This window comes from Heterodontus francisci, chromosome 34 (genome assembly GCF_036365525.1).
Source record: "Heterodontus francisci isolate sHetFra1 chromosome 34, sHetFra1.hap1, whole genome shotgun sequence".
Taxonomy (NCBI): domain Eukaryota; kingdom Metazoa; phylum Chordata; class Chondrichthyes; order Heterodontiformes; family Heterodontidae; genus Heterodontus; species Heterodontus francisci.
Genome location: NC_090404.1, coordinates 23,680,071 through 23,706,726, shown reverse-complemented (window position 1 = coordinate 23,706,726; position 26,656 = coordinate 23,680,071). Strand labels below are relative to the sequence as shown.

At 43.5% G+C, this 26,656-nt stretch overlaps 1 protein-coding gene across 1 annotated transcript; it reads left to right on the top strand.

The window, feature by feature from the left end:
• The first annotated feature begins 2,552 nt into the window (after window positions 1-2,552).
• On the top strand, window positions 2,553-3,383 carry LOC137348736 (probable G-protein coupled receptor 139). The gene has a single exon (XM_068013990.1). It carries the CDS (start codon window positions 2,553-2,555, stop codon window positions 3,381-3,383), a length of 831 nt encoding a protein of 276 aa, XP_067870091.1.
• The last annotated feature ends 23,273 nt before the right edge of the window (window positions 3,384-26,656 follow it).

Genomic DNA, 26,656 nt, shown 5'->3' with positions numbered 1-26,656 from the left:
GTGGTAATATGTTCCCATTAACCACTGTAATTTCACCTGTTTGAAAGTATCATTAGTGCTTCCAACTGTATAGCCAATCCCCTTTACTTGTGCCATTTCATGGCATAAATGTAGTTCTATTCTGTTCATTAAGTTACTGCAGGTGAATTATCACACTGTATTCATGGTGTAAATTTAGTTCTATTGTGTTATTGACATTATTATGGTGGGTGAAATTTCACACTGTTATCACGATGTAAATGTAGTTCTGTGTTAATCACAAGATTATTGTGGGTGAAATATCACATTTAAAGATGGTATAAATGTATTTCTAAGGTGTTATTGACAATGTTACTGTGGGTGAATTATCACTCTGTTATCACGCTGAAAATGTAGCTCTCGTGTGTTATTCACAATGTTACTGTGGGTGAAATATCACACTGTTATCACGGTACAAATATTGTTCTATTGTGCTATTCACAATGTTGCTGTGTGAATTCTCACACTGTTATCACGGTGTAAACGTGTTTCTATTGTGTTATTGACACTGTTACTGTGGGTGAAATATCACACTGTTATCACGGTACAAATATTGTTCTATTGTGCTATTCACAATGTTGCTGTGTGAATTCTCACACTGTTATTATGGTGTTAACGTGTTTCTATTGTGTTATTGACACTGTTACTGTGGGTGAAATATCTCACTGTTATCACGGTACAAATATTGTTCTATTGTGCTATTCACAATGTTGCTGTGTGAATTCTCACACTGTTATCACGGTGTAAACGTGTTTCTATTGTGTTATTGACACTGTTACTGTGGGTGAAATATCGCTGTGTTTCACGATGTAAATGTGTTTCTATTGTGTTAGTGACACTGTTACTGTGGGTGAAATATCACACTGTTATCACGATGTAAATGTAGTTCTACTGTGTTGTTCACAAGATTACTGTCGGTGAAATATCACATTTTTAAGTCGGTATAAATGCATTTCTATTTTGTTAAGGTCATTGTTACTGTGGATGAATTGTCACACTGTTACAACTGTGTAAATATAGTTCTATAGTATTATAGACACTGCTACTGTGGGTGAATTATCACACAGTTATCGCAGTGTAAATGTAGTTCTATTGTAGTATTTATAATGTTACTGTGGGCGAACTATTGCATAGTTATCATGGTGTAAATGTAGTTCTAATGCGTTATTCACACTGCTACTGTGAGTGAATTATCACACTGTTATCACAGTGTACGTGGAAGTGTATTGCGTGAATGACCATGGCAGTAGATGTATGATTTTCACAAATGATTCACTAATTGAATTTAGTCAACAATTAAATAACTCCTGTCTGAATTTAATTAAATATTTAAATATTTAAGGAACATTATGAGACTATCGAGTTGTTAACAGAAATACACGCAATGTAACAAAGGGCAGTCTTATCAATGAATCTGCACTTACCCTAAACTCACAGTCCTCAGTCATTCTGTTCTCAGTCTCAAATTCACACTGCTTCAGCCCGGCTCTCCTCTTCCACACTAGCTGCTGACTGCTCTACAGTAAGTACTACTGAGTGCGAATGTTCCATCTGCCTTAAGCCCCTGGCAATATCCTGGAATGTTCCCGTCTTCAATGCTTTCCCCATATTTGGTATAACTGGTAGCATCTCTTGCATCTGAGTAAAAAAAAAACAAATACCCACTAATAGACTAAGCTGATCATCTCTGCCGGCAGTGCGGCACAGTACTGAGGATATATTGCATTGTTGGGGGCCATTTCCTCGACTGAGACCTCATAATCCACCACTTCTGCTGCTGCAGATCGACACCGGAGTTCCCAACTGAGTAACGGGAGAATCGCTTGGAGTTATTACTGCTTCTTCAGCAACATCCCCTCCGCAAAATGAGAAAACACTGACTGTCCGTTCAGTTCTCTCTGTTTCACGATCAAACAAGTTGACAGTGGAATTTTCCAATAATATATATATATATATATATATATAAATCAGGAATTAATCAGATGAGAACCTTTTAGGTCCTCAGCAGGATACAATCTGTTTTAAATGCAAGTTTTTCCCACTTCCCTGTTAGTTTCCACTTTTGGTGTCGGTTGTTGGATTATTTACCGCCTAGAGTATCTTCTATAATATGCTACTGGTGTTAATTTTCCTGCTTGTTTGATGTTCCCACGTTGGTTTCAATGGGTTTCCGATTCATACTTGTTCTCCATTATGTATGTTCGTATTATTTTACATGCTGATGTTATTGACCTGTCTGATTTTTAATGCAGTTGATTGATATAAATGCAGAAGCAAGTGCCCGGAAGTGAATCCATAGTTTTCCACTCGGGATCAGTTATTAATGTTGTGAAATTTACACAGAATCTCGTAAAACGGATGATTTTGTTGGGAGTCAGGCCAGTGATTTCCCTGTTCTCGCTTGCTCACACACATACACTCTCCCTCTTTCTTTCAGTCTCTCTGTCTCTATTACAGCTAACCTGGCAGTGATTGTGATCCTGTCCCGAGGACGATGCGGCCTCTCCAAATGTATCACTTGCTACCTCATGTCTATGGCTGTGACGGATCTTCTGGTCATTATCACCGTTGTGATTTTAAACCGGATGAGTGGTATTTACTTCCCAGGCAGTTTTCTGTTCATCACCCCGGTGTGCAGGCTCCGTCTTGCCCTAAACTATGCGATGATAGACTGTTCTGTCTGGTTTACGGTCGCTTTCACCTTGGATCGATTTATGGCCATTTGTTGTAAGAAGCTGAAAGTAAAATATTGCACCGAGAAAACGGTGGCACGGGTGATAGGAATCGTGTCTACACTGAGCTGTTTAAAAAACACCTTCTGGTATTTTATATATGAACCTTTGTATATAATTAACTCTATACCACGGCTGTGCAACATAAAGTTAATATATTATACGTCACCTGCATGGGCTTCATTTGACTGGATTCACCGCATTTTAACCGCTTGTCTCCCATTCATTCTGATTTTACTGCTCAACGCTCTGACCGTCAGACACATTCTAGCAGCCAATAGAGTCCGCAGGAGACTCCGAACCCACAGCAATGCAGAGACTCAGACTGACCCAGAGATGGAGAGGAGGAGAAACTCCATTGTTTTACTCTTCACCATCTCGGGCAGTTTCATCCTATTGTATTTGCTACTTCTTATAAATTTCCTCTATGTTCGAATTGCGAAACTTAGTTATTTTTCTGGTTCCAATTTCAATGCATCAAATTTTATTCTGCAGGAGACCGGAATAATGCTTCAGCTTTTGAGTTTCTGTGTTAATCCGTTTATTTATGCAGGGATCCAGAGTAAATTCAGAGAGGAGTTAAAGAATGGAGTGAAATATCTACTGAGTCTAATTGTTAAATTGGTTAAATGATGGAAAAGTACCTTCCAACATGAATTGCATGCTATATTCCATCCATTACAGTTCTTGCCCATGTTAGACATTGCCTCCCTCCCAGTAGAAATAGTCACTCGCTTGGAGATCCTTACCCCTTTACGAATAAGCAATGCTGCAACAATGCACAATTCAGTGTTGCAACCTGCTCTCGTCCAGTTTCTTTGTTTTCTTCCCCGTGATGACTCAGGCTTGGTACGTTTCCATCAGCACTGACAGGCCTCGTGTATCGCTAGATTCATATGGGTGACAGAGAGTCCGATCTCCGATCTGTTATTAGATATCAATTTTAAGTGTTCAATGAAGGGAAATTAATAGCCCTGCTGGGAATAATTTGGGTCTTAAGGTTCGGATAGACTCTGAAATGGAATTGTGTAATGCCCCATGCATTGCTGTCGAATCCATAGGCACCGCCTCACAGCCGCATTCTTGTGTTCATAAACATAGGAACAGGAAATTCTGGAGGAAAAAATGCAAAAATTAGTTCGCCTTCTATTCTTTTTATTGGTCATTTATGACAACACCCCTGTGTCATCATACAGAATAAAATTGTTCGAACAAAAGTGCCCCCTTTTTAAAAGGGATATAACCAATAAACACCAGAATCATAAAAAAGAAACGCATCAAATGAAGATATTATCCTAACTACCGACTATGCACCCCAGTCACTTTGCCTTCCACCATGGGTTGTCCGATGATACAATGTTAATGGAGTCTTTGACTAATCACAACAATCACTATAAACCCACCTACAATAGACCGAGGCATAAGGCGAGGGAAACGTCAGTGTTGGGGAGCTTAAATCTTCCAGGCCAAGCTCTATCTCCAAGTCTGAAATATTCTGCTTAACAACTCCAGCTACACATCCCCCTTTCTTTCCATCTTTATCTTTATTAAATATTTGTTTCCGGAAATATTTGCTACTCTGTTTTTTTTCCAGCCAGGACTTAATTATCGGCATGACATTATATTCCCATGTGGTTATTTGCACCTACTTTCCAACCCAATTAACCATGCTACCAGCGTGTTATACATGCACAGTAAACCTAATTCAGACCGCATTGTATTCTCTCTTTCTCTGACACAGCTAATATTTTTTTCTTTTATTCCAGAGCTATATGCTTCTCCTAATCCTTTGTGCACCTTGTTTATCCAATCCAATGCTACATCTTGGTTCCAGCCCCCATGCCAAGTTAGTTTAAACCATTCCCAACAGCACGAGCAAATGGAAAACTCTTGAGCATTGGTCCCCTCTCTGTGGAGATGCAACCCATCAACACATCAGGCCTGTAGAGATTCCACCTCCCCCAGAAACAATCCCAATGTTCCAGGAATCTAAAGACCTCTTTCCTTCATCAGCCACACATTCGCCTGCTCTCTGTCCTCCTATTTCTATACTCACCAGCACGTTGCACCTGGAGTAATCAGAAGATTTTTTCCTTTGAGGTCTTGTTTGCTAGTCTCTTCCCTGGCATCCCTATGTGGTTGGTACCAATATGGACCACGGCTTCTGGATGTTCACCCATCCCATTCAAGCTTACAGAGTGCACTGCTTCTATCTCAGTCTCTAACTCTCAAGTGTTTCAGCCCTGCTGTCCTCTCCTACATTAGCTGCTGCTGACGGTAATACAGTGACTGCTGCTGAGTCTACGCGTTACTTCTGCTTCTGACATCTGATAATGTTCCAGAGTGCTCCCAACTTCACTCTTTTCTCCACAGTTGGACAAACGTGTTCGAGTTTTTTCGGATGTAACTAGCAAAATAATTGAGGGGGAACCAGTGGATGTGGTGTATTTGGATTTTCAGAAGGCTTTTGATAATATTCAACACAGGAGGTTAATAAGCAAAATTAGAACACACAGGGTTAGAGATAATATACTGGCATGGATTGAGAATCAGTTAACGTGCGGAAAACAGAGAGTAAGATAAACGGGTCATTCTCAGGTTGGCAGGCTGTGACTAATGGGATATCAAAGGAGCAGTGTTTGGGCCCTAGCTATTTATTCACAATCTAAATCACGGATTTGGATTTGGTGAGCAAATGTAATATTTCCAAGTTTGCTGATGATACAAAAGCTAAGTGGGAATGTGAGCTGTGAGCAGGATATGAAGAGGCTTCAGGGGGACTTGGGCTGGCTAAGTGAATGGGCAAGAACATGGCAGATGCACTATAATGCGAAAAAGAATGTGAAGTTATCAGCCTTGGTCGGAAAAAGAGAAATGCAGAGTATTTCTTAAATGTTGAGATATTGGGAATTGTTCATGCCCAAAAGGGACCTGGGTTCCATATTCATACGTCACTGAAAGCTAACATGCAATTAGGAAGGGAGATTGTATGTTGGCCGTTCGTGCAAGAGGATTTGAGCACAGCGCAAAGACACCCTGCTGCAATTGCACAGAGCCCTGGTGAGCCTCAACTTGGAGCATTGTGTACAGTTTTAGTTTCCTTACCTAAGGAAGGATATTTGGCCACAGAGAGAGTGCAACGAAGGATCACCAGACTGATTATGGGATGGCTGGATTGACCTATATTCTCCAGAGTTGAGAAAAATGAGAGGTGATCTCGATGAAGCATGTAAAGTTCTTACAGAGTTGATACAGGAAGACTGTTACCCCAAGCTGTGGGGCTCTAGAAGCAGCCACACATTCTCAGAATAAGAGATAGGCCATTTGGGATTGAGAGGAAAAGGCATTTCTTCACTCAGAGGATGGTGAATCTGTGGAATTTTCTACCCCAGAGGGTCGTGGACGCTTAGTATTTTAGTACGTTCGAGCGAGTGATCGATAGACTTCTAGATATTAAAGATATCGAGGAATTTGTTTTCTTGATTCAGGGAATGTGGGCCTCGCTGGCTAGGCCAGCATTTATTGCCCATTTATAATTTCCCTTGAGAAGGTAGTGGCGAACTGCCTTCTTGAAACGCTTCAGTCCATGTGGGGTAGGTGCACTAACAGTGCTGTTAGGAAGGGAGTTTTAGAATTTTGACCCAGTGACAGTGAAGGAATGGCAATATAGCTCCACATCAGGATGGTGTGTGGTTTGGAGGGCATCTTGCAGCTGGGGGTGTTTCCATGCATCTACTGCCTTTGTCCTTTTAGGTGGTAGGGGTTGCATTTTTGGAAGGTGCTGTCAAAGGAGCCTTGGCAGTGCATCTTGTAGATGGTACACACTGCTGCCACTGTGCATTCGTGATGGAAGGAGTGAATGTTGAAGGTGATGGATGGAGTCCCAATCAAGCATGCCGCTTTATCCTGATGGTGTCGAGCTTCTTGAGTGTTATTGGAACTGAACGCATCCAGGTAAGTGGCGAATATTCAATCCTGTCTTGTGCCTTGTAGATGGTGGACAGGCTTTGGATAGTCAAGTGGTGAGTTTTCAGCCGCAGCATTCTTAGCCTCAAAGTGATCTTGCAGCCACAGTACATGCGTGGTTGGTCCAGTTAAGTTTCTGGTAAATGGTAATCCTCAGGATGTTGACAGTGGGGATTCAGCGACGGTAATCCCATTGAATGTCAAGGGGAGATGGTTGAATTCTCTCTTGCTGGAGATGGCTATTGTCTCGCACTTGTGTGGCGCAAATCTTACTTGCCACTTATCAGCCCAAGCCTGAATGTTCTCCAGGTGTTGCTGCATATGGACACGGACTGCTTCAGTATCTGAAGAGACACGAAGGCTGCTGAACATTGCACAATCATCAGTGGACATCCCCACTTCTGACCTTATGAGGAGGAAAGGTTATGGAATGAAGCAGCTGAAGATGGTTGGGACTAGGACACTGCCCTGTGGATATCCTGCAATGATGTGCTGGGCCTGAGATGATTAACCTCCAACAACCACGAGGATCTTCCTTTTTGCTAGGTATGACTCCAACCCACGGACAGTTTTCCCCCTGACTCCCATTGACTTCAGTTTTGCTAGGGCTCCTTGATGCCACACACGGTCAATTGTTGCTTTGATGTCAAGGGCAGTCACTCTCACCTCACCTCTTGAGTTCAGCTCTTTTTTGGACCAAGGCTGTAATGCAGACTGGAGTCGAGTGGCCCTGACGGAACCTAAACTGGGGTCAGTGGAAGGTTATTGCTGAATAAGTGCTGCTTGATATCACTGTAAATGACACCTTCCATAATGTTGCTGATGATTGAGAGTAGATTGATGGGGTGATAATTGGCCGGATTCAATTTGTCCTGCTGTTTGTGTACGGGACATACCTAGGCAATTTTCCATAATGTTTTGTAAGTATAACGGAGCAGCCTGGCTAGGGCACGGCCAGTTCTCGAGCACATGTCTTCAGTACTAATGCTCGAATGTTGTCAGAGCCCATAGCCTTTGCAGTATCCAGAGGCTTCAACCGTTTCTTTATATCACGGGGAGTGAATCGAATTGGCTGAAGACTTGCACTTGTGATGCTGGGCACCTTAGGAGGAAGCCGAGTTTGCTCATCCACTCGGCATTTCTGGCTGAAGATGGTTACAGATGCTTCAGCCTTGTCTTTTGCACTGGGCTCCCCCATCATGGGGGCTGGAGATATTTGCGGAGCCTCCTCTTCCTGTCAGTTTCTTAATTGTCCACCACCATTCACTACTGATATTGCATGACTTCAAAGCTTAGTTCTGGCCCATTGGTTGTGGGACCGCTTAGCTCTGTCTATCACATGTTGCTTCCGCTGTTTGGAATGCATGTAGTCCAATGTCGTAGCTTCACCAGGTTGACATCTCATTTTTTGGCATGCCACTTGCTGTTCCTGGCATGCCCTCCTGCCCTCTTCACTGAAAACCAGGGTTGATGACCCGCTGGATGTTTATGGTCGAGTGGGGGATATGACGTTGCAGATTGTGGTTGAATACAATTCTGCTGCTGCTGATGGCCCACAGCGCTTCATGGATGCCCAGTTTTGATTTGCCAGATTTGTTTGAAATCTATCTCATTTAGCACAGTGGTAGTGCTGCACAAAACGATCGAGGGAATCCTCAATGTGAAGACATTTATTGTATGGGACAATGGCGTTGAGGTAGAAGATCAGCCATGATCTGGTTGAATGGCGGAGCAGCATCAGTTGCCTGAATGTCCTACTCCTGATCATATATCCTATGTTCCTAATGAATTAGGCAGTACAACTGGTGGCATTTCTTGTATGAGTTTCAAGGTTTGAAGCTCAATACTTACTATGCCACCAAGCCAATTGCGTTTCTTGACAGCACAGTGCAGTACTGAGGAATAGCTGCATTATAGAAGGGGTCTTTCCCCGAATAAATCTCATCACCTGCCACTTCCGGTGGTTCAGATGACACCGACGATCCCAGGTGACTGTCAGAAGTAGGGCTGGGAATTTTCATTGTTTCCTCACCAGTATACCCTCTACAAAGTCAGAAAGCGCCAATTGTCCATTCGTTCCTTCAGTTTGGAATTTTTTGAGCTAGCTGACTTCCATATTTTCCAACACTGAAAAAAAATTGAAATTATTCTTTGGATAAAGGCGCTTTTGGGCCTCAGCGGGATACAGCCCATTTTAAATGCAAGTATTTTCCCTACTCTCTTGTTAGTTTCCACACTTATCGACGGCTGTTTGCTATTTGTCCTCTTTCGTGTCTTCTATGATGTGTTACTGATGTCATTTCCTTGTCTAATTCGTGTTCATCTGTTTTCTATGCCTTCTTGTTCTCTATTACACATACTGTCCCCATGCATTTTTCTCCGATCACTCGGCACTGCCCCACAGCTGTTTGCTGGAGGGAAGAGACAAAAGAGCATCTAGTTCACCTTTTACTCTTCTCATTGCCCAGTTAGGGCAACACCACCACCTCCACTCCCCACCTCGTGTCATAAACTGATAAAATTAATCTAACAAAAGTGCCCCTTTTTAACGGGGTCGAAACAATAAACAACAAATCAGGGAAAAGAAACTTAGCAAATGAAATGAGAATATTATCTTCACTATCGACTGTGCAGTCCAGTCTAATTCTCCTTCCGCCCTCCTGGCAGTGGCAGTATATAACAATAATGCAGTTATTGACTAATCACAGGAATCAATCCCTAAAAATTAGTCTACAACAGACCCAGATATGATGCGAGGAAAACTCCAGTGGCAGAGAACCTGAGGAACCAAAGGTCCAAATTTGCCTGGTCCTCCCAAACATTATACACTTCCCACATGTCATGCTTCAAATTACTAACATACTGTATCGTAAAATGGTTTTCTGTGAATGAAATCTGTCTACTTGACATTGTAAGAATCAACATTAACTGTAGGGAGTCTGCTTCATAGATCGATCTCTCAGTGAACTATTATTTCAGTAGCAAAAACAAGAAATGCTGGAGTCACTCAGCAGGTCTGGCAGCATCTGTGGAAAGAGAAGCAGAGTTAACGTTTCGGGTCAGTGACCCTTCTTCGGAACCCAGTTCTTATAGGTTTCAATCAACTCGCCTCTTACACTTCTAAATTCCAGCGGATAAATGCCTAGCCTGTCCAATCTTTCCTCATAAGAGAGCCCGCCCATTCCAGGTATTAGTCCAGTAAACATTCTCCGTACTGTCTCCAATGGCATTTACATCCTTCCTTAAATAAGGAGATCAGTACTGTACACAATACTCCAGATGTGCTCTCACCAATGCCCTGTATAGCTGAAGCATAACCACCCTTCAATTCCCCTCGCAATAAATGATAACATTCCATTAGCTTTCCTAATTACGTGCTGTACCTGCATACTAACCTTTTGCGATTCATGCACTAGGACACCCAGTTCCTTCTGCATCTCAGAGCTCTGCGATCTCTTATCATTTATAAAATATGCTTCTTTTTTATTCTTCCTGCCAAAGTGGACAATTTCCCACTTTCTGACAGTATACTCCATTTGCCAGGTCTTTGCCCACTCACCTAACCTATCTATATCCCTTTGTAGCCCACTTATGTCTTCGTCACAAGTTACTTTCCTACCCGTCTGTGTGTCACCAGCAAATTTAGCAATGATACCTTAGATCTCTTGATCTAAGTCATTTATATAAATTGTAAGAAGTTGAGGCCCCAGTACAGATCCCCTGTGGCACACCACTCGTTACATCTTGCTAACCAGAAAATGAACCACTTATGCCTACTCTCTGTTTCTTGTTAGTCAGCCAATCTTCTGTCCATGATACTCCTTACACCATGAGCTTTTATTTTCTGCAATAACTTTTGATGTGGCTCCTTATCAAATGCCTTCTGGAAATCTAAATACAATACATCTGCTGGTTCCCCTTTATCCACAGCACATGTAACTCCCTCAAAGAAAGCCAATAAATTGGTTAAACATGATTTCTTTTTCTCAAAACCATGTTGACCTTGCCTGATTACCTTGATTTTTTTTTCTAAATGCCTTGATAAAAATTATTTAATAATAGCTTCTAACATTTTCCCTAAGACAGATGTTAAGCTAACTGGCCTGTACTTTCCTGCTTCCTGTCTCCCTCCCTTTTTGAATAAAGGACCTACATTTGCTATTTTCCAATCTAACAAAACCTTCCCGAATCTAGGGAATTTAGGAAAATTAAAACTAATGCATCAAACATCTCACCCTAGGATGGGATATCTTTTAACACCCTAGGATGAAGTCCATCAGGACCCGGGGACTTGGCAGCCGAAGCTCCAACAATTCCCTGGTGATTGTAATTTTCTTGAGTTCCTCTCTCCCTTCCATTTCTTGACTTACAGCTAATACTTGGATGTTACTTGCATCCTCAATAGTGAAGACCGATGTTCAATTCATCAGCCATCTTAAAGCTTCCGAAAGAACGATGGTAAAAATGGGCAGACAAGCATGCAAAGATCCGAACATTTCAACCAAGGGATGAAGTCTTAGTATTACAACCTTTACAATGTGAACCATTAAAACACGCTTCAATGGTCTGTATAAAGTGGTCAAAAGCATTGGTAAGGTAAATTATTTGATTGACACCCCAGAACGCCAGAAAAAGAATCGACAGTGTCATACCAATATGTTAAAACAATATTATTCCCAGGAGGGGGATAGGCAAGCATCGGTATGTCAGGTAGTAGGGTCAGAGAAGGATGACAGGGATAGTGAGGATGGGTCAGACGAAGGCCGAGACTATTCTCAGATTGAACCTCCTACTGTCCATTTAACTGATACTGAATTGCGAGGGAGATTGGACACTATGCTTTCATATTCTGACGCAGAACAATGAGAAGACCTAAGAAGGCTCCTCAAGAGCATTTAAAAGAACCTGTAGAGATAAGCCAGGATGTACAACCTTAGCCACACATGATGTGGATGTAGAGGAATCCGTTCCTATAAAACAGCATACTTACCACTTAAGTCCAGAGAAACAGGCCCAGGTAAGAGTAGAAATATAATACGTGGTGAAAAAACCACCTAATGGAACCCAGTAAAAGCAGCTGGAGTTCACCAATAGTATTCATGCCTAAACCTGATGGTTCAACTAGACTTTGCATAGACTACAGAAAAGTTAATGTAGCAACACAGGCAGACTCCTACCCAATCACTTTCTTGGCAGAATGTATCGACAGAGTGGGCAGTACCATGTTTCTTACAAAAATAGATTTGTTAGAGGGATACTGGAAAGTTCCTTTAACACATCGAGTTAAAGAAATATCAGCTTTTGTCACACTACTCGTTTTTTCCAGTTCCAGTGATACTACACAAACTATGGGGTACCCCAGAAACTTCTCAGAAACTAGTGAAACCAGTGGTACCCAGTGTTACTAACTGTGTAATTTACCTTGGTGATGTGCTGGTCTATGGTCACACTTGGGAGGAACACTTAGAGCAATTGGAGGGCTCTGCTTGGAAGGTTGAAATTGGGTGATTTGGTGATAATCTTTGTAGAAAGTTTTAAGATCCAGAATTCCACACTATTCTGATGGAGTTTACAATTACAGCCCCATCATTTAAAGGTTGTCCACATTGCGGGCAAAATAATGTTATTGCAGATGTTTTATCGCGAATTTAACTTTGTTTGAGTTATATGAGTAAAGATAGCAGAAAGAAAAATTGCATTAACTACAGGTAAAGAGTGAATGGGGAATGAGTGTAAAAAAATGTGTTCTAACATATTTTCAACTTCTGTTTTCATACATTGGAATGAAACGCATTTAAAAATGGCATTTCATTTCTCCAAGGGCAGAGGTCTTACGAGGGTTTCCTTTTTTTTGTTGTTGTTAAAACTTGAGAGTTTATGTTTCAAAACCGAAAAGGATTTCATAGCAGCTGAAATTTGTTTTTTTTTTAAAGGAAAGTCACCAGAAGGTCGGGACTGAGCGTGGAACTGTAAACAGTTACTGGACAGCTTCTGTTTTCGAACAAAAACAGCAGGGTTGTTTTGGTTTGGAAAGATGTTTGCAGAAAAGTGACAGGGTAAGATTTACAGAGATCATGAGACTGGACCTCCAGAAAAAAAATAGTTTCAATTTGAACTGTTAAATAAGCCAGTTGGTGTTTGGCCTAAAACAGATGAGGTTTGCTTATTGACTTGCCAGGAGACTACCAACCGACCGTTTAATTGAAAGGGAATCCTGCATCAAGGGTGTCCCTCTTTCTCCCTGTATTTGAAGAAAGCCTGTACGATTAAAGAACATGCATGCCAAATGTGTGGCACTGAAACCTTTGATACTGCTTTTCTGCTTTAAGACCTGACTGAAGCCTTCTGCAGCTGCATCTCTTGGAAGCCTACCCAACTGATCATCAACATTACGTGGAAAGAACTATTCTAGGAAGATTCCATTGGCAGCCGCCTATTCGCCTTTGGGACACCTCACCAAAACAACGGACTTCGTTCCACACTTTCTTTTCAGACTAAGTGTTTTTATTCCTCCTATTTTTTTGTAACAGGTGTAAACAAAAATCCATTTTCCCGGTTGACCAGTTGGGTATGTATGTGTGCGTGTGTGTGAGGACTAGGGTAAATAATGGGCTTTAATATTTCAATTTGTATTTATGTTTACTTCTTATTGGTTAAAACCTGGTTGTTGTTTATCAAAGAAACCTGATCAGTGTGCTTTATTCTGTGGAACAATAGAGTATATGACTGACTGCTTTGGTAAGTGGGGAAATGTAAATATATATTGTGACCTGTGGAGAAGTGGGACTGAATTAACAGTGTACTCGCCCCGCCTTGGTCGTAACAATTGTGACGATATAAGTCAGTTTATGCGCTGATGAAAGGTCACAAACTTGCAACGTTAATGCTGTTTTCCTCTCCACAAATGCTGCCTGACCTGATGAGTATTTCCAGCATTTTATGTTTGTGTTTCAATTTATGCGCTGTATAGGATCTGTATTGTAACAATGTCAAATGATTGTATCGGTTGTATCAGATCAGTATTATTTTTATATCCGAACTGTATTGGACTGGTATAGCATAATAAATGTGTTTGTCTAAGCACAGTTCAGCCGTGGTATTGGATCTGTATTGGGGGTGTAAGTTAGTTTATGAGTAGTAAAATATCAGTATTGCAGTCGTATATGATTAATATACTGGTGGCATGGGATTAGTATTATGATGGGATGATCGGTTTATGGCTGATATTAGGTTGATGGCTGATACTGTATTGTCATCCAGTAGGTCAATTTATGCTGGTACGGGATCAGCTCTGCAGTTGCATAATTTTTTTTAATGGGTGGTTATATGATCAGTATTGTAACGGTATAAAGTCAGTTTATGTGTGATATAGGACGGATATTCTAATGCACGTCAGTTTATGGGTCGGATAGGGTCAGTATTTTGATCTATTGGCCAGTTTCCGGTTGTATATTGTCAGTATTGTGATTGTATAATATCAGTTTATGGGTCGGATAGAATCAGTATTGTTGTTGTGTACAATGAGTAATGGAATCGTTTGGGATGAGAAGTATGATTGTCTAACATCAGTTTATGAGTGGTATAGGATATATATTACAGCTATAAGGTCAAGTTGAAGGTAGAATTGCATATATGACTTGGAGGGGAACAAGGAGTTGATAGTGTTCCCATCCAACTGCTGCCCTTGTCCTTCCAGATGGGAGAGGTCACAGGTTTTGAAGTGCTGTCAAAGTTGTTGCCATGTATCTGTAGATGGTACTCACTGCAGCCACATTGCACCGTTGGTAGAGTGAGTCATTGTTGAAGGTGGTGGTTGCTCGATCAATCTGGCTGCATTGGGTTGGAAGGTGTCACGTTTCTTGACTGTGCTTGCAGTTGCATCCACCCACCCAGGTGAGTGGGAGCATTCCATCACCCTCCTGATTCTTGCCCTCTAGATGGTGGTCAGAATTTGGGGAGTCAGGAAGTGAGTCCCTCGCCGCAGAATTCCCAGTCCAGTTATGCTTTTGATCAATGGTGATCACCAGGATGTTGCTGATTGGTTAATCGATGCTGATAATGTCATTGTATGTCAACAGGAGATGGTAAAACTCTCTCTATTGGAGACTGACAATACCTGCAATAGTGCAGCACAAAGGGTGTTTGCCACTTATCAGCAAAAGCCTAAATGCTATGCAGGTCTTACTGTACCTGGGCATGGACTGTTTCATCATCTGAGGCATTGGAATTGAGACATAGTAACATAGATCATTTACAGCACAGAAGGAGACCATTCCACCCATTGTGTCTGTGCCAGCCAAAAAAAAAGAGCTATCCAGCTTTATGGCACTTTCCAGCTCTTGATCTGTAGCTCTATAGCTTGCAGATCTTCAAGTGCATATCAAAGGATTTTCTTTTAAAATGCGACAAGGGTTCTGCCTCCCACCAGCCTTTCAGGCACTGTGGAGTTGACCACTGTGCAATCATCAGCAACATCCATACATTTGACCTTATCATGGAGGGAAGTCAGTGGCGAAGCAGCTGAAGGTATTTGGGCCTAGAAAACTGTCCTGAGGGACTCCGGCAGCAATGTCGTGGTACTGAAATGATTGGCCTGCGACCACCACAACCATCTTCCTTTATGCTAGACAGGATTTCAGCCAGTGGCGAATTTTCTCCCTGATTCGCATTGTCTTCAATTTTACAAGGGCTCTTTAATGCCACTCTTGGTCCAATGCTGCCTTGAGGTTGCTCATACCTCATGACTGGAATTCACTGAGATACAATTATAAGATAATCAGAGGGTTAGATAGGGTGGATAGTGAGCGTCTTTTTCCTCGGATGGTGATGGCAAACACGAGGGGACATAGCTTCAAGTTGAGGGGTGATAGATATAGGACAGATGTGAGAGGTAGTTTCTTTACTCAGAGAGTAGTAAGGGCGTGGAACGCCCTGCCTGCAGCAGTAGTAGATTCGCCAGCTTTAAGGGCATTTAAGTGGTCACTGGATAGACATATGGATGAAAATGGAATAGTGTAGGTCAGATGGTTTCACAGGTCGGCGCAACATCGAGGGCCGAAGGGCCTGTACTGCGCTGGAATGTTCTAATTCTAATTCTAATTATCCATATTTGAACAGAGGCTGAAATAGGATCTTATCACTTCCAGTGTATTCCACTGTATCCTAAACTCGTGTCTTATCATTTTAAGTGAATTGTATTCTACCTGAGAACCGTGTAGCATCACTTGAATCCATTTGAAGTGACATGGCATGGATTTGAGTGAAAATAGAATGTTTTTATAGTAATGTGATACGGGTTTATGATACCACAGAGTGTATTCAAGTGACGTGATGCTAGTCTGAGATACAATGTAATGTGTTTGAGGTGTTACTGCACGGGTATAAGATGCATGGGAATGTATTCGAAAGGATCAGACACGAGTTATTTGAAGTGATAACATATGGTTTGTAATGCAATTCAACATATTTGAAGTGATCAGACACGCCTTTAATGTGCAATATAATGCATTTGGTGCAGTAAGGCACATATTTTGCATATATTATAATATATTTAAAGGGACTTGACATACGCATAAGACAGAATTTAATGATTTTGAGGTGATCGGACATCTAATTCTGTACAATAGGTTATAACCTATGTCTAAGGCTTTAACGTGTCTCTTAAAGTGTGGTGCCCAGAATTGATCACAATGCTTCAACTGATGCATGAAGAATGTTTCATAACTGTTTAGCATAACATCCTACCTTTTATAAAGCTAAGGATATCGTGGCTTTTAAACAAACTTCTCAACTTGTCCTGCCACCTTTAATGATTTGTGTACATGAACTGCAGGTGTCTAGGTTCCAGCACCCGTTTTAAAATTGCACAATTTAGTTTATATTACCTCTCCTTATTCTTCCAACCAAAATGTATCATTTCACATTTCTCTGTGGTAACTTTAATCTGCCACGTATCTGCCCATTTTACCAGTCTGTTAATGGTCACTTGAAGTATATTGCTACACTCCTCATTGGTCACTATATTTCCAAGTTTTACATCAAAATTTAAAATTATGCCCTCTCCACGTCATTAACATGCACCAAAAAAAAATTAAACAGTCGTCCGAATACGAACACACAGAGAAGACCACTGTGAACCTTTTTTTCTAGTCTGAAAAACGACCATTTACAACCACTTTATGCTACCTGTCCCTTGACCAATTTTGTATCTATACTTCTACTGTCCCTTTAATCCTAAGAAAGAAAACTTCATAATACTCTATCAAATCCAGAAAGAAACTGCATAATACTCTATCAAATGCTTTTTGGAAGACGATATCCATAGCATGAAGCATACCTCGCTCACCAAACCGCTCTACTTGTATCTTAAAACCATTTCTCATCACGTAAATACATTCTATTGTATCTTAAAACCGTGCTTTATCACTTAAAATAGATTGTATTGCATTATAATCTGGTGAGATTTCTGTTCAACCACGTTCTATCACATTAACACAAGCATGAAAAAGATTGCCTCAACTTGTTTGTTCAGAAGACTGTAACTAACATCTATGACGATCCAAGCTAATTGCCGCTCTAGAGGTGGACGTCAGATATCAATGGATGTGTCATAGTGCGTATTTCAGAGGGCAGAGTGTACCAGCGGATTATTCTCATCAAAAATGCATGCACCAGGAAATAGATCTGTATTTGCCATTTATTACTCTGTTCTTGCAGCTTTCGGTGTTCCAGGTAAAGTTATGCAGTAATTGAATAACTGGATAAATCAATGTTTGACAGCGTCACAGTTGAGTAGCTGTTAATCATCATATTGACCATGATGAATTACAGATTTGTGTAAGGTTTTGTTCTCCTTTTAAGGAAGGACATGCTTTCATGAGAGATGGTGGACCAAAATCTCACTAAACTGATTCCTGGGATGGGAATATTGCCCTATCAGAAGAGGTTGAGTAGACAAGGCCAAAATCCCCCAGAGTTTATAAGAATGAGAACTGATCCTATCAAACATGTACAGGGCAGGTAAAGCACTAGTTAGATAAACAGCGGGGACAGCGGTTTCCCAACGTCAGACAGATTCGGGGTTTACCAGCGGGTTTCAAATTTTTTAAAAGTCCCCTGGGAAACCCCCAATCGATCTGAAGTTGGGAAACCACTGTTCCCACTCCCAGCACCTGTCAGCTGTGAAACTGACAGTGCAATTATTTTTAAAAGCTAGCGTAGAAGAAGAAGCAAATGGAACATTTCTCATCTCCAGTCACGGACCCCTGGTGAGGGTAAGGAATGGCTGGGCACAGTTTACACTGGCAGGCCGTATGTTGGCCAATCCAACTCTACACTGTGCCATCAAACACTCATGGCAACATTGCGCACATTGGAGGTTGGTTACTTGGCAATGCATAAAGCAGCTCCAATCAGCCAAGCTTGTCCACTCCTTGTCCCTTTACAGGTGCAGAGTCTGGGACATCCTGTCTCAAACCACATCCCACCCTGTTCATTCTCAGAAGCCCAGGTTAGGTATCTGGGATGTGCTGGCTCAAACCACATCCCACCCTGTTCATACTAAGGATCCCAGAGTAGAGAGCTGGGACATCCTGTCTTAACATGCTTGTATGTTAACGCACAGAGTGTGGTGAATAAGCTTGGTGAAGTATAAACACAAATAGCCATGTGGCAATAACAGAAACGTGGCTTAAAAATAACGACTGGACACTGAATATTAAACGATACAAAGTGTTCAGAAAAGATAGGGAAGGGGGAAAAAAGCGAGTTAGGGTGGCTGCACTGCTGAGAGAACACATTGTAGTGATGAAAAGAGACAAGGTCCTTGACGGGCCGAGGACAAAATCAATTTGGTTAGAGTTGAGAAGCAAGAAAACTATGATCACGTTTCTAGGATTATTCTATAGGCCTCCAAGCAGAGAGCCAGAGAGCGAGAGAGAGAGAGACAGACAGACAGAAAGAGAGAGAGAGATGGAGACAGAGAGAGAGAGAAAGAGAGAGAGGAGAAAATCCACAGGGAAGTCACAGAGATGTGTAAGGACGATAGAATGGTGATATTAGAAAACTTCAGTTAATGTTAGGGTAATGGGTAAGGACGAGAGGAATTTATTAAATGTGCTCAGGAGAGCTTCCTTGACCAATATGTTGTCAGTCCAACCAGGAAGGAGGCATTTTACGGATCTGGTGCCAGAGATTGAGGTGGGCCAGGTGGACCAAGTGGCTGTTACCAACAGTTAGTTAAGAGTAAGGGAGGGATTCCAGAGCTTGGGGTCCAGGCAACTGATGCCCTGGATCCCAATGGTCGCGTGATTAAAATCAGTGATACTCAGGAGGCCAAAATTAGATGATCCCAGATATCTCAGAGGGTCACGGGACTGGAGGAGGTTGCCGAGATCGTGAGTGGTGAGGCTATGAAGGGATATGAAAACAAAAATGAGAATTTAAAAATCAAGACTTTGCTTGACCAGAATCCAACGTAGTTTAATGTGCACGGGGGTGATAGGTAAACACGACCTGATGAAAATTAAGACACAGACAGCAGTTTTGTATGACGTCAAGTTTATTGAGGGTAGGATGTGGGAGACCACAGCAGAGTGGCGCAGCAGAAGCGGGCCCATAACCCAGAGGTCGATGGATCAAAGCCATTCTCTGCTATTTATATCCTAGGGCAGCACAGTGGCGCAGTGGTTAGCACTGCAGCCTCACAGCTCCAGCGACCCAGGTTCAGTTCTGGGTACTGCCTGTGTGGAGTTTGCAAGTTCTCCCTGTGACTGCGTGGGTTTCTGCCGGCTGCTCTGGTTTCCTCCCACAGCCAAAGATTTGCAGGTTGATAGTGTAGGTAGGTGGTAGGAGAATAGTGGGGCTGTGGTAGGCAATGTAGGTTAAGTGTAAAAAAAAAGTGGGTGGTTGTTGGTCAGCACAGACTCGGTGGGCCGAAGGGCCTGTTTCAGTGCTGTATCTCCTTGAAAGAAAAACAGCCAGGGGTCTGGGGATAATCAAGCATGGAGGTATCGAAGGCACAAATGAGGGTTGCAGCAGTAGATGAGCCAAGATGGGATGAAGTCGAGTGATGTTACCCAGGTGGAAATAGGTAGTGTTAGTGATGGTGTGAACATGCAGTCAGAAGCTCATCGCAGGGTCAAAGATGACACCAAGGCTGTGAACCGACTGGTTTAATCTCAGACTGTGGCCACGGAAAGGGATGGAGTCAATAGCCAGGGGATGGAGATTGGAGTTGGGTCCAAAATAAATGACTTCAGTCTTTCCAATATTTAAATTGGAGAAGATTTCTGCTCACCCAGCACTGGATGTCAGATAAACAGTCTTATAATTTAGAAACAGTGGAGAGGTTGAGCGAGGTGGTGGTGAAGTAGAGCTGGGCATTGTCAGTGTGAATGTCAAAACGAATGCCGTGTTTCTGGATGATGCTGAGGGGCAGCACGCAGATGAAAGATAGGTGGTGGCAAAGAATTGATCCCTGGGGAACAGCAGAGTTAATGGTACAGGAGCTGGAAGAGAAGGCATTGCAAGTGATTCTCTGGCTGCAATTAGATAGATAAGAATAGAACTGGGAAGAGCAGTCCCACCAGGCTGGACGGCAGTGGAGAGGTGGTGAAGGAGTTTGATGTGGTCAACCATGTCAAAGGCTGCAGACAGGTCAAGATGGACGAGGAGGGAAATTTTGTTGCAGTCATATATGATTCCATTTATAACTTTGATTGTAGTCATTTCTGTACTTTGGCATGGGCGGAAACCTGATTGGAGGAATTCAAACATGGAATTCCGGGAAAGATGGGGACGGATTTGGGAGGTGACAACTTGTTCAGGGACTTTGGAGAGGAAAGGGAGGTTGTAGATTGGACAGTATTTAGCAAGACCATTGTGGTCAAGGGTTGTTTTCTGCAGCACAGTGTGATGATGGATGATTTAAAGGAGAGAAGGTCAACACCTGAATAAAGAGAACTATTAACAATATCGGCTAACATGGAGACAGGAAGGGAAGTTGGGTGATCAACAGTTTAGTGAGAATAGGACTGAGGGAGTAGGAAGTGGGTCTCATAGACAAGATGAACTCAGAGAGTGCATGAGAGGAGATAGGAGCGAAAGTAGAGTAAGATGCAAATTCAGGGCTAGGTGGGGGGGGGGGGGGGGGGGGCGGGTAAGAATTAGAAGAAGTTTAGCCCGGTAGGTGAGTGGAAGGGAGGGATGTGGCAGAGGCAGCTGATCAGATGGTATCGATCTTCGGAAGAAAGAAATTCATGAGCTCCTCACTTATTGTTGGAGGTGAGGGTGCAGGAGACAAGGCAGAGGTTTAAGAGCATGGTTTGCAGCAGACAAAAGAAGCCAGAGTTATGTTTCCATTCCAGGCTGATTCTGGAATAGTGAGCAGTTTTAGCAGACGAGAGCAGGACCCGATAATGTTTTAAGTGGTCCAGCCATATCTGGCAGTGGATGGATAAACCAGTTGTCGGCCGTATCCTTTCAAACCGGCGTCCCATGGACTTCAGGGAGCAGAGCCAAGGGCCATACCAGGTAAATCACTGTTAGTGTTTGTTTTGTCGCACAAAATCTTGAGAATAGCCTGAAGAAAGATACTTTATTTGAAGATTAAAGGTTACAATGTAAACAAGCTGATTGCCAGAATATTAAACTCCAGCCCAGTTAAAGAGATTATCAGCAGAAGTAAATCTCACTGCTCCATGTGTGGGAAGGGATTTAATTCATCATCCATCCTGCGGACACACCAGCGAGTTCACAATTGGCTTCAGGGGTTGGATTCTGCTGTTATTGCTGCTGTCAATCACATCCAGAACCAAACCATATTCATTCTGACAGTTTTGTTTTCAGTTGACATTAATAATCCCTGTAACTGGGCAATAGTTTAAGATTCTTGGTGGATGTCAAATTAATCCAAGGGTGTAGGGTCAGGGAAAAGTCCTGCTGCGTGCACTTGCCTCCAATGGACTTTATTTTTCCTTTTACCAAAGACATCACTATTTAGAGGGCCATCTTCAAATATTGAAAGCTACTACAAATGGGACAAAACGCTGTTCAAAAATAGATCGTAAAATTAACTAAAGCTACAGATTGGCTTTGAAAGAGCCAGCAGAGATGAGATGAGCCTGGTCCAGCAAATGGAGCTGAACCTCCATTTAACTTCTTCTGAGAGGAAAGCGACCGCCCCCGAGAGGAGAATGAGTGATGATCGTTCAGAGTCAGACATTGAACACACTGCACCCCACAGGGACATCACAAACTGTCCCCTCCCTGAGACAGTTTAGGGTCAGCCATTGAACACAATGCACCCCACAGGAACATCACAAACTGTACCCTCAATAGGACAGCTCAGGGTCAGACACTGAACACAATGCACCCCACAGGAACATCACAAACTATCCCCTCCCTGAGACAGTTTAGGGTCAGCCATTGAACACAATGCACCCCACTGGAAGATCACAAACTGTCCCCTCCCTGAGACAGTTTAGGGTCAGCCATTGAACACAATGCACCCCACAGGAACATCACAAACTATCCCCTCCCTGAGACAGTTTAGGGTCAGACATTGAACACAATGCACCCCACAGGAACATCACAAACTGTCCCCTCAATAGGACAGCTCAGGGTCAGACACTGAACACAATGCACCCCACAGGAACATCACAAACTGTCCCCTCCCTGAGACAGCTCAGGGTCAGCCATTGAACATCATGCACCCCACAGGGGCATCGCAAACTGTACCCTCAATAGGACAGCTCAGGGTCAGACACTGAACACATTGCACCCCACAGGGACATCACAAACTGCCCCATCCCTGGGACAGCTCAGGGTCAGACACGAACACACTGTATTCCACACGGACATCACAAACTCTCCCTGCCCTGTGACACTCAGGCTCAGGCACTGAACACACTGCACCCACCCACCCCCCCCCGGGACATCACAAAATGTCCCGTCCCTGGAATAGCTCAGGTCATATACTGAATACACTGCACCCCACACCCCACAGAGAGATCAACAACTGTCCCCTCAATAGGACAGATCAGGCTCAGGCACTGAACACACTGCACCCCATAGGGGCATCACAAACTGTTCTCTCCCTGGAACAGCTCAGGGCAAGACATTGAACGTTTTGTACGTCACAGACTGGTAAATAGATCTGGAGAGCATTTCCACACTGCATTTGTTTAGTTTAGTTTAGAGATACAGCACTGAAACAGGCCCTTCGGCCCACCGAGTCTGTGCCGACCATCAACCACCCACTTATACTAATCCTGCACTAATCCCATATTCCTATCACATCCCCACCTGTCCCTATATATTTCCTTACCACCTACCTATACTAGGGGCAATTTATAATGGCCAATTAACCTATCAACCTGCAAGTCTTTGGCATGTGGGAGGAAACCGGAGCACCCGGAGGAAACCCACGCAGACACAGGGAGAACTTGCAAACTCCGCGCAGGCAGTACCCAGAATCGAACCCGGGTCCCTGGAGCTGTGAGGCTGCGGTGCTAACCACTGTGCCACTGTGCCACCCATTAACAATGAATATATCCCATCACAGTATACTACTTTTAATTTAAACTGGGTCAGAGTCCCATATTTCTGGGCTTTGTAAACCCAAGCATTGATCCACCCCTGGGCCCTGTAAACCTGAATATTAATCCACCCCAGTGTGAATATATTGATGTCCCAGTAGGAGTGATGACTGAGTGAATGCCGTCCTGCACATAGAGCAGATGTGAAGCCTCGACCCCAGTGTGAATGTGTTGGTGAGTCAGAAGATCATATTTGCTTTTTAAAACTCTTCTCACATTCAGAACATGCAACACTCTCCCCGGAGTGAATAAGTTGGGTGTCTCAGTCAAAGGGATGACCAAATGAATCTCTTCCCACACTCGGAGCAGGTGAATGGCCGCACTCCAATGTTAACTCACTGGTGTGTCAACACTGTGGGCGACTGAATGAATCCCTTCCCACACACGGAGCAGGTGATTGCCTTCATGATATTGTAGGTGAGATGGGTAATTGAATCCCTTCCCACAGTCCCCACATTTCCACGGTTTCTCAATGGTGTGGGTGTCCTGGTGTTTCTGCAGGTTGGATGATCAGTTGAAACCTCATCGAACAGCAAAGACGTGTACGCTTTCTCCCCACTGTGAATGGTGCGATGGGTTTTAAGGCTGTGTAACTGGCTCTTTCCACAGTCAGCTGGATATAAAATTGACTCAGTGGCAGAAAGCAAAGGGTAATTGTTGATGGGCATTTTTTCGACTGGATGGCTGTTTCCAGTGGGGTTCCACAGAGCTCAGTACTGGGTCACCTGCTTTTTGTGCTATATGTTAACGATTTGGATGTAAATGTAGGTGGCATGATCAAGAAGTTTGCAGATGACACAAAAATTGGCCATGTGGTAGATCGTGAAGAGGATTGCTGTAGACTGCAGGAAGATAGTGACGGTCTGGTCAGATGGGCAGAAAAGTGGCAAATGGAACTCAACCTGGAGAAGGGTGAAGGTGATGAATTTGGGGAGGTCAAGCAAGGCAAAGGAATACACGATTAATGGGAAAATATTGAGAAATGTAGAGGAAGTGAGGGACCATGGAGTGAATGTCCACAGATCCCTGAAGGTAGCATGATAGGTCGATAAGGTGGTTCAGAAGACATATTGAATCCTTTCCTTTCTTAGCTGAGGTGTGGAATATAAGAGTAGGGAGGTTATGCTGGAACTGTGTAACTCATTGCTTGGGCTGCAACTTGAGTACCGTGTGCAGTTATGGGCACCTCATTACAGAAAGGATGTAATTGCACTAAAGAGGGTGCAGAGGAGATTTACAACTATGTTGCCAAGACTTCAGAAATGTAGCTATGAGAAAATAATGGATAGTTTGGGTTGTGCTCCTTGGAACAGAGAAGGCTGAGGGGAGATCTGATTGAAATGTACAAAATTGTGAGGAGCCTGGATAGAGTGGAGGTGAAGGGCCTATTTACCTTAGCAGAGAGGTCTGTGACTAGGGGGGCATAGATTTAAAGCGATTGCTAGAAGGGTTAAAGGGGAGATAAGGAAAAATCTTTTCGCCCAAAGGGTGGTGGGTGTCTGGAACCCCCTGCCTGGAAGGGTAGTTGAGGCAGAAACCCTCAACTCATTCAAAAGAAGTCTGGATATGCCACTCATGTGCCGCAATCTGCAGGGCTACCAACCAATTAGTATAGGTGGATCGTTTTTGACTGGTACAGACACGATGGGCCAAGTGGTCTCTTAGTTTAGTTTAGAGATACAGCACTGAAACAGACCCTTCGGCCCACCGAATCTGTGCCGACCATCAACCACCCATTTATACTAATCCAACACTAATCCCTTATTCCTATATATGTGATTGGTTAAAAACTTGGGAATTTAGAATAGTGGGAATGGAGGTTAAGGCAGTTGAATGTTCCTCCTGCAGAATGTGGGAGGTAAGGGTCGCCAAGGGTGTCCCTGCTGACTGCATCTGCGGGAAGTGCATCCAGCTCCAGCTCCTCGAGGACCGCGTTAGGGAACTGGAACTTTGGATCATTCGGGAGGAGGAAGGGATTATTGAGAGGAGTTATCGGGAGGCAGTCACACCTCAGGTAAAAGAAGAAGGTAGATGGGTTACCGTCAGGGGAAGGAGAGGGAACCAGCAGGCAGTGCAGGGATCCCCTGTGGCCGTTTCCCTCAACAACAGGTATACCATTTTGGATACTGTTGGGGGAGACGACTTACCAGGGGTAGGCAATGGGATACAGGTCTCTGGCGCAGAGTCTGTCCCTGTTGCTCAGAAGGGAAGGGGGAAGAGGAGCAGAGCATTAGTCATTGGGGACTCCATAGTTAGGGGAACAGATAGGAGGTTTTGTGGGAACGAGAGAGACTCACGGTTGGTATATTGCCTCCCAGGTGCCAGGGTACGTGATGTCTCGGATCGTGTTTTTGGGATCCTCAAGGGGGAGGGGGAGCAGCCCCAAGTCGTGGTACACACAGGCACCAACGACATAGGTAGGAAGACAGATGGGGATTTAAGGCAGAAATTCAGGGAGCTAGGGTGGAAGCTTAGAGCGAGAACAAACAGAGTTGTTATCTCTGGGTTGTTGCTCATGCCACGTGCTAGCGAAGTGAGGAATAGGGAGAGAGAGGAGTTGAACACGTGGCTGCAGGGATGGTGTAGGAGGGAGGTTTTGGTTTCCTGGATAATTGGGGCTCTTTCTGGGGTAGGTGGGACCTCTACAAACAGGATGGTCTTCACCTGAACAAGAGGGGTACCAATATCCTGGGGGGGAGATTTGCTAGTGCTCTTCGGGGGGGTTTAAACTAATTCAGCAGGGGGATGGGAACCTAAATTGTAGTTCCAGTGTGCAGGATGTTGAGAGTAGTGAGGTCAGCGATAAGGTTATAAGGACACAAGAGGGCACTGGCAAGCAAGAGCTTGGTTTAAAATGTGTCTACTTCAACGCAGACACGGTGGCGGCACAGTGGCGCAGTGGTTAGCACTGTAGCCTCACAGCTCCAGCGACCCGGGTTCAAATCTGGGTACTGCCTGCGCGGAGTTTGCAAGTTCTCCCTGTGTCTGCGTGGCTTTCCTCCGGGTGCTCCGGTTTCCTCCCACATGCCAAAGACTTGCAGGGTGATAGGTTAATTGGCCATTATAGATTGCCCCTAGTATAGGTAGGTGGTAGGGAAATATAGGAACAGGTGGGGATGTGGTAGGAATGTGGAATTAGGGTAGGATTAGTATAAATGGGTGGTTGATGGTCGGCACAGACTCGGTGGGCCGAAGGGCCTGTTTCAGTGCTGTATCTCTAAAAAAAAAAACGGCAGGAGCATCCGGAATAAGGTGGGTGAGCTTGCAGCATGGGTTGGTACCTGGGATCTCGATGTTGTGGCCATTTCAGAGACATGGGTAGAGCAGGGACAGGAATGGATG

Coding starts and splice junctions, on each gene's coding strand:
- LOC137348736 (XM_068013990.1), top strand. CDS start 2,553: ATGGCTGTGACGGATCTTCTGGTCATTATCACCGTTGTGATTTTAAAC.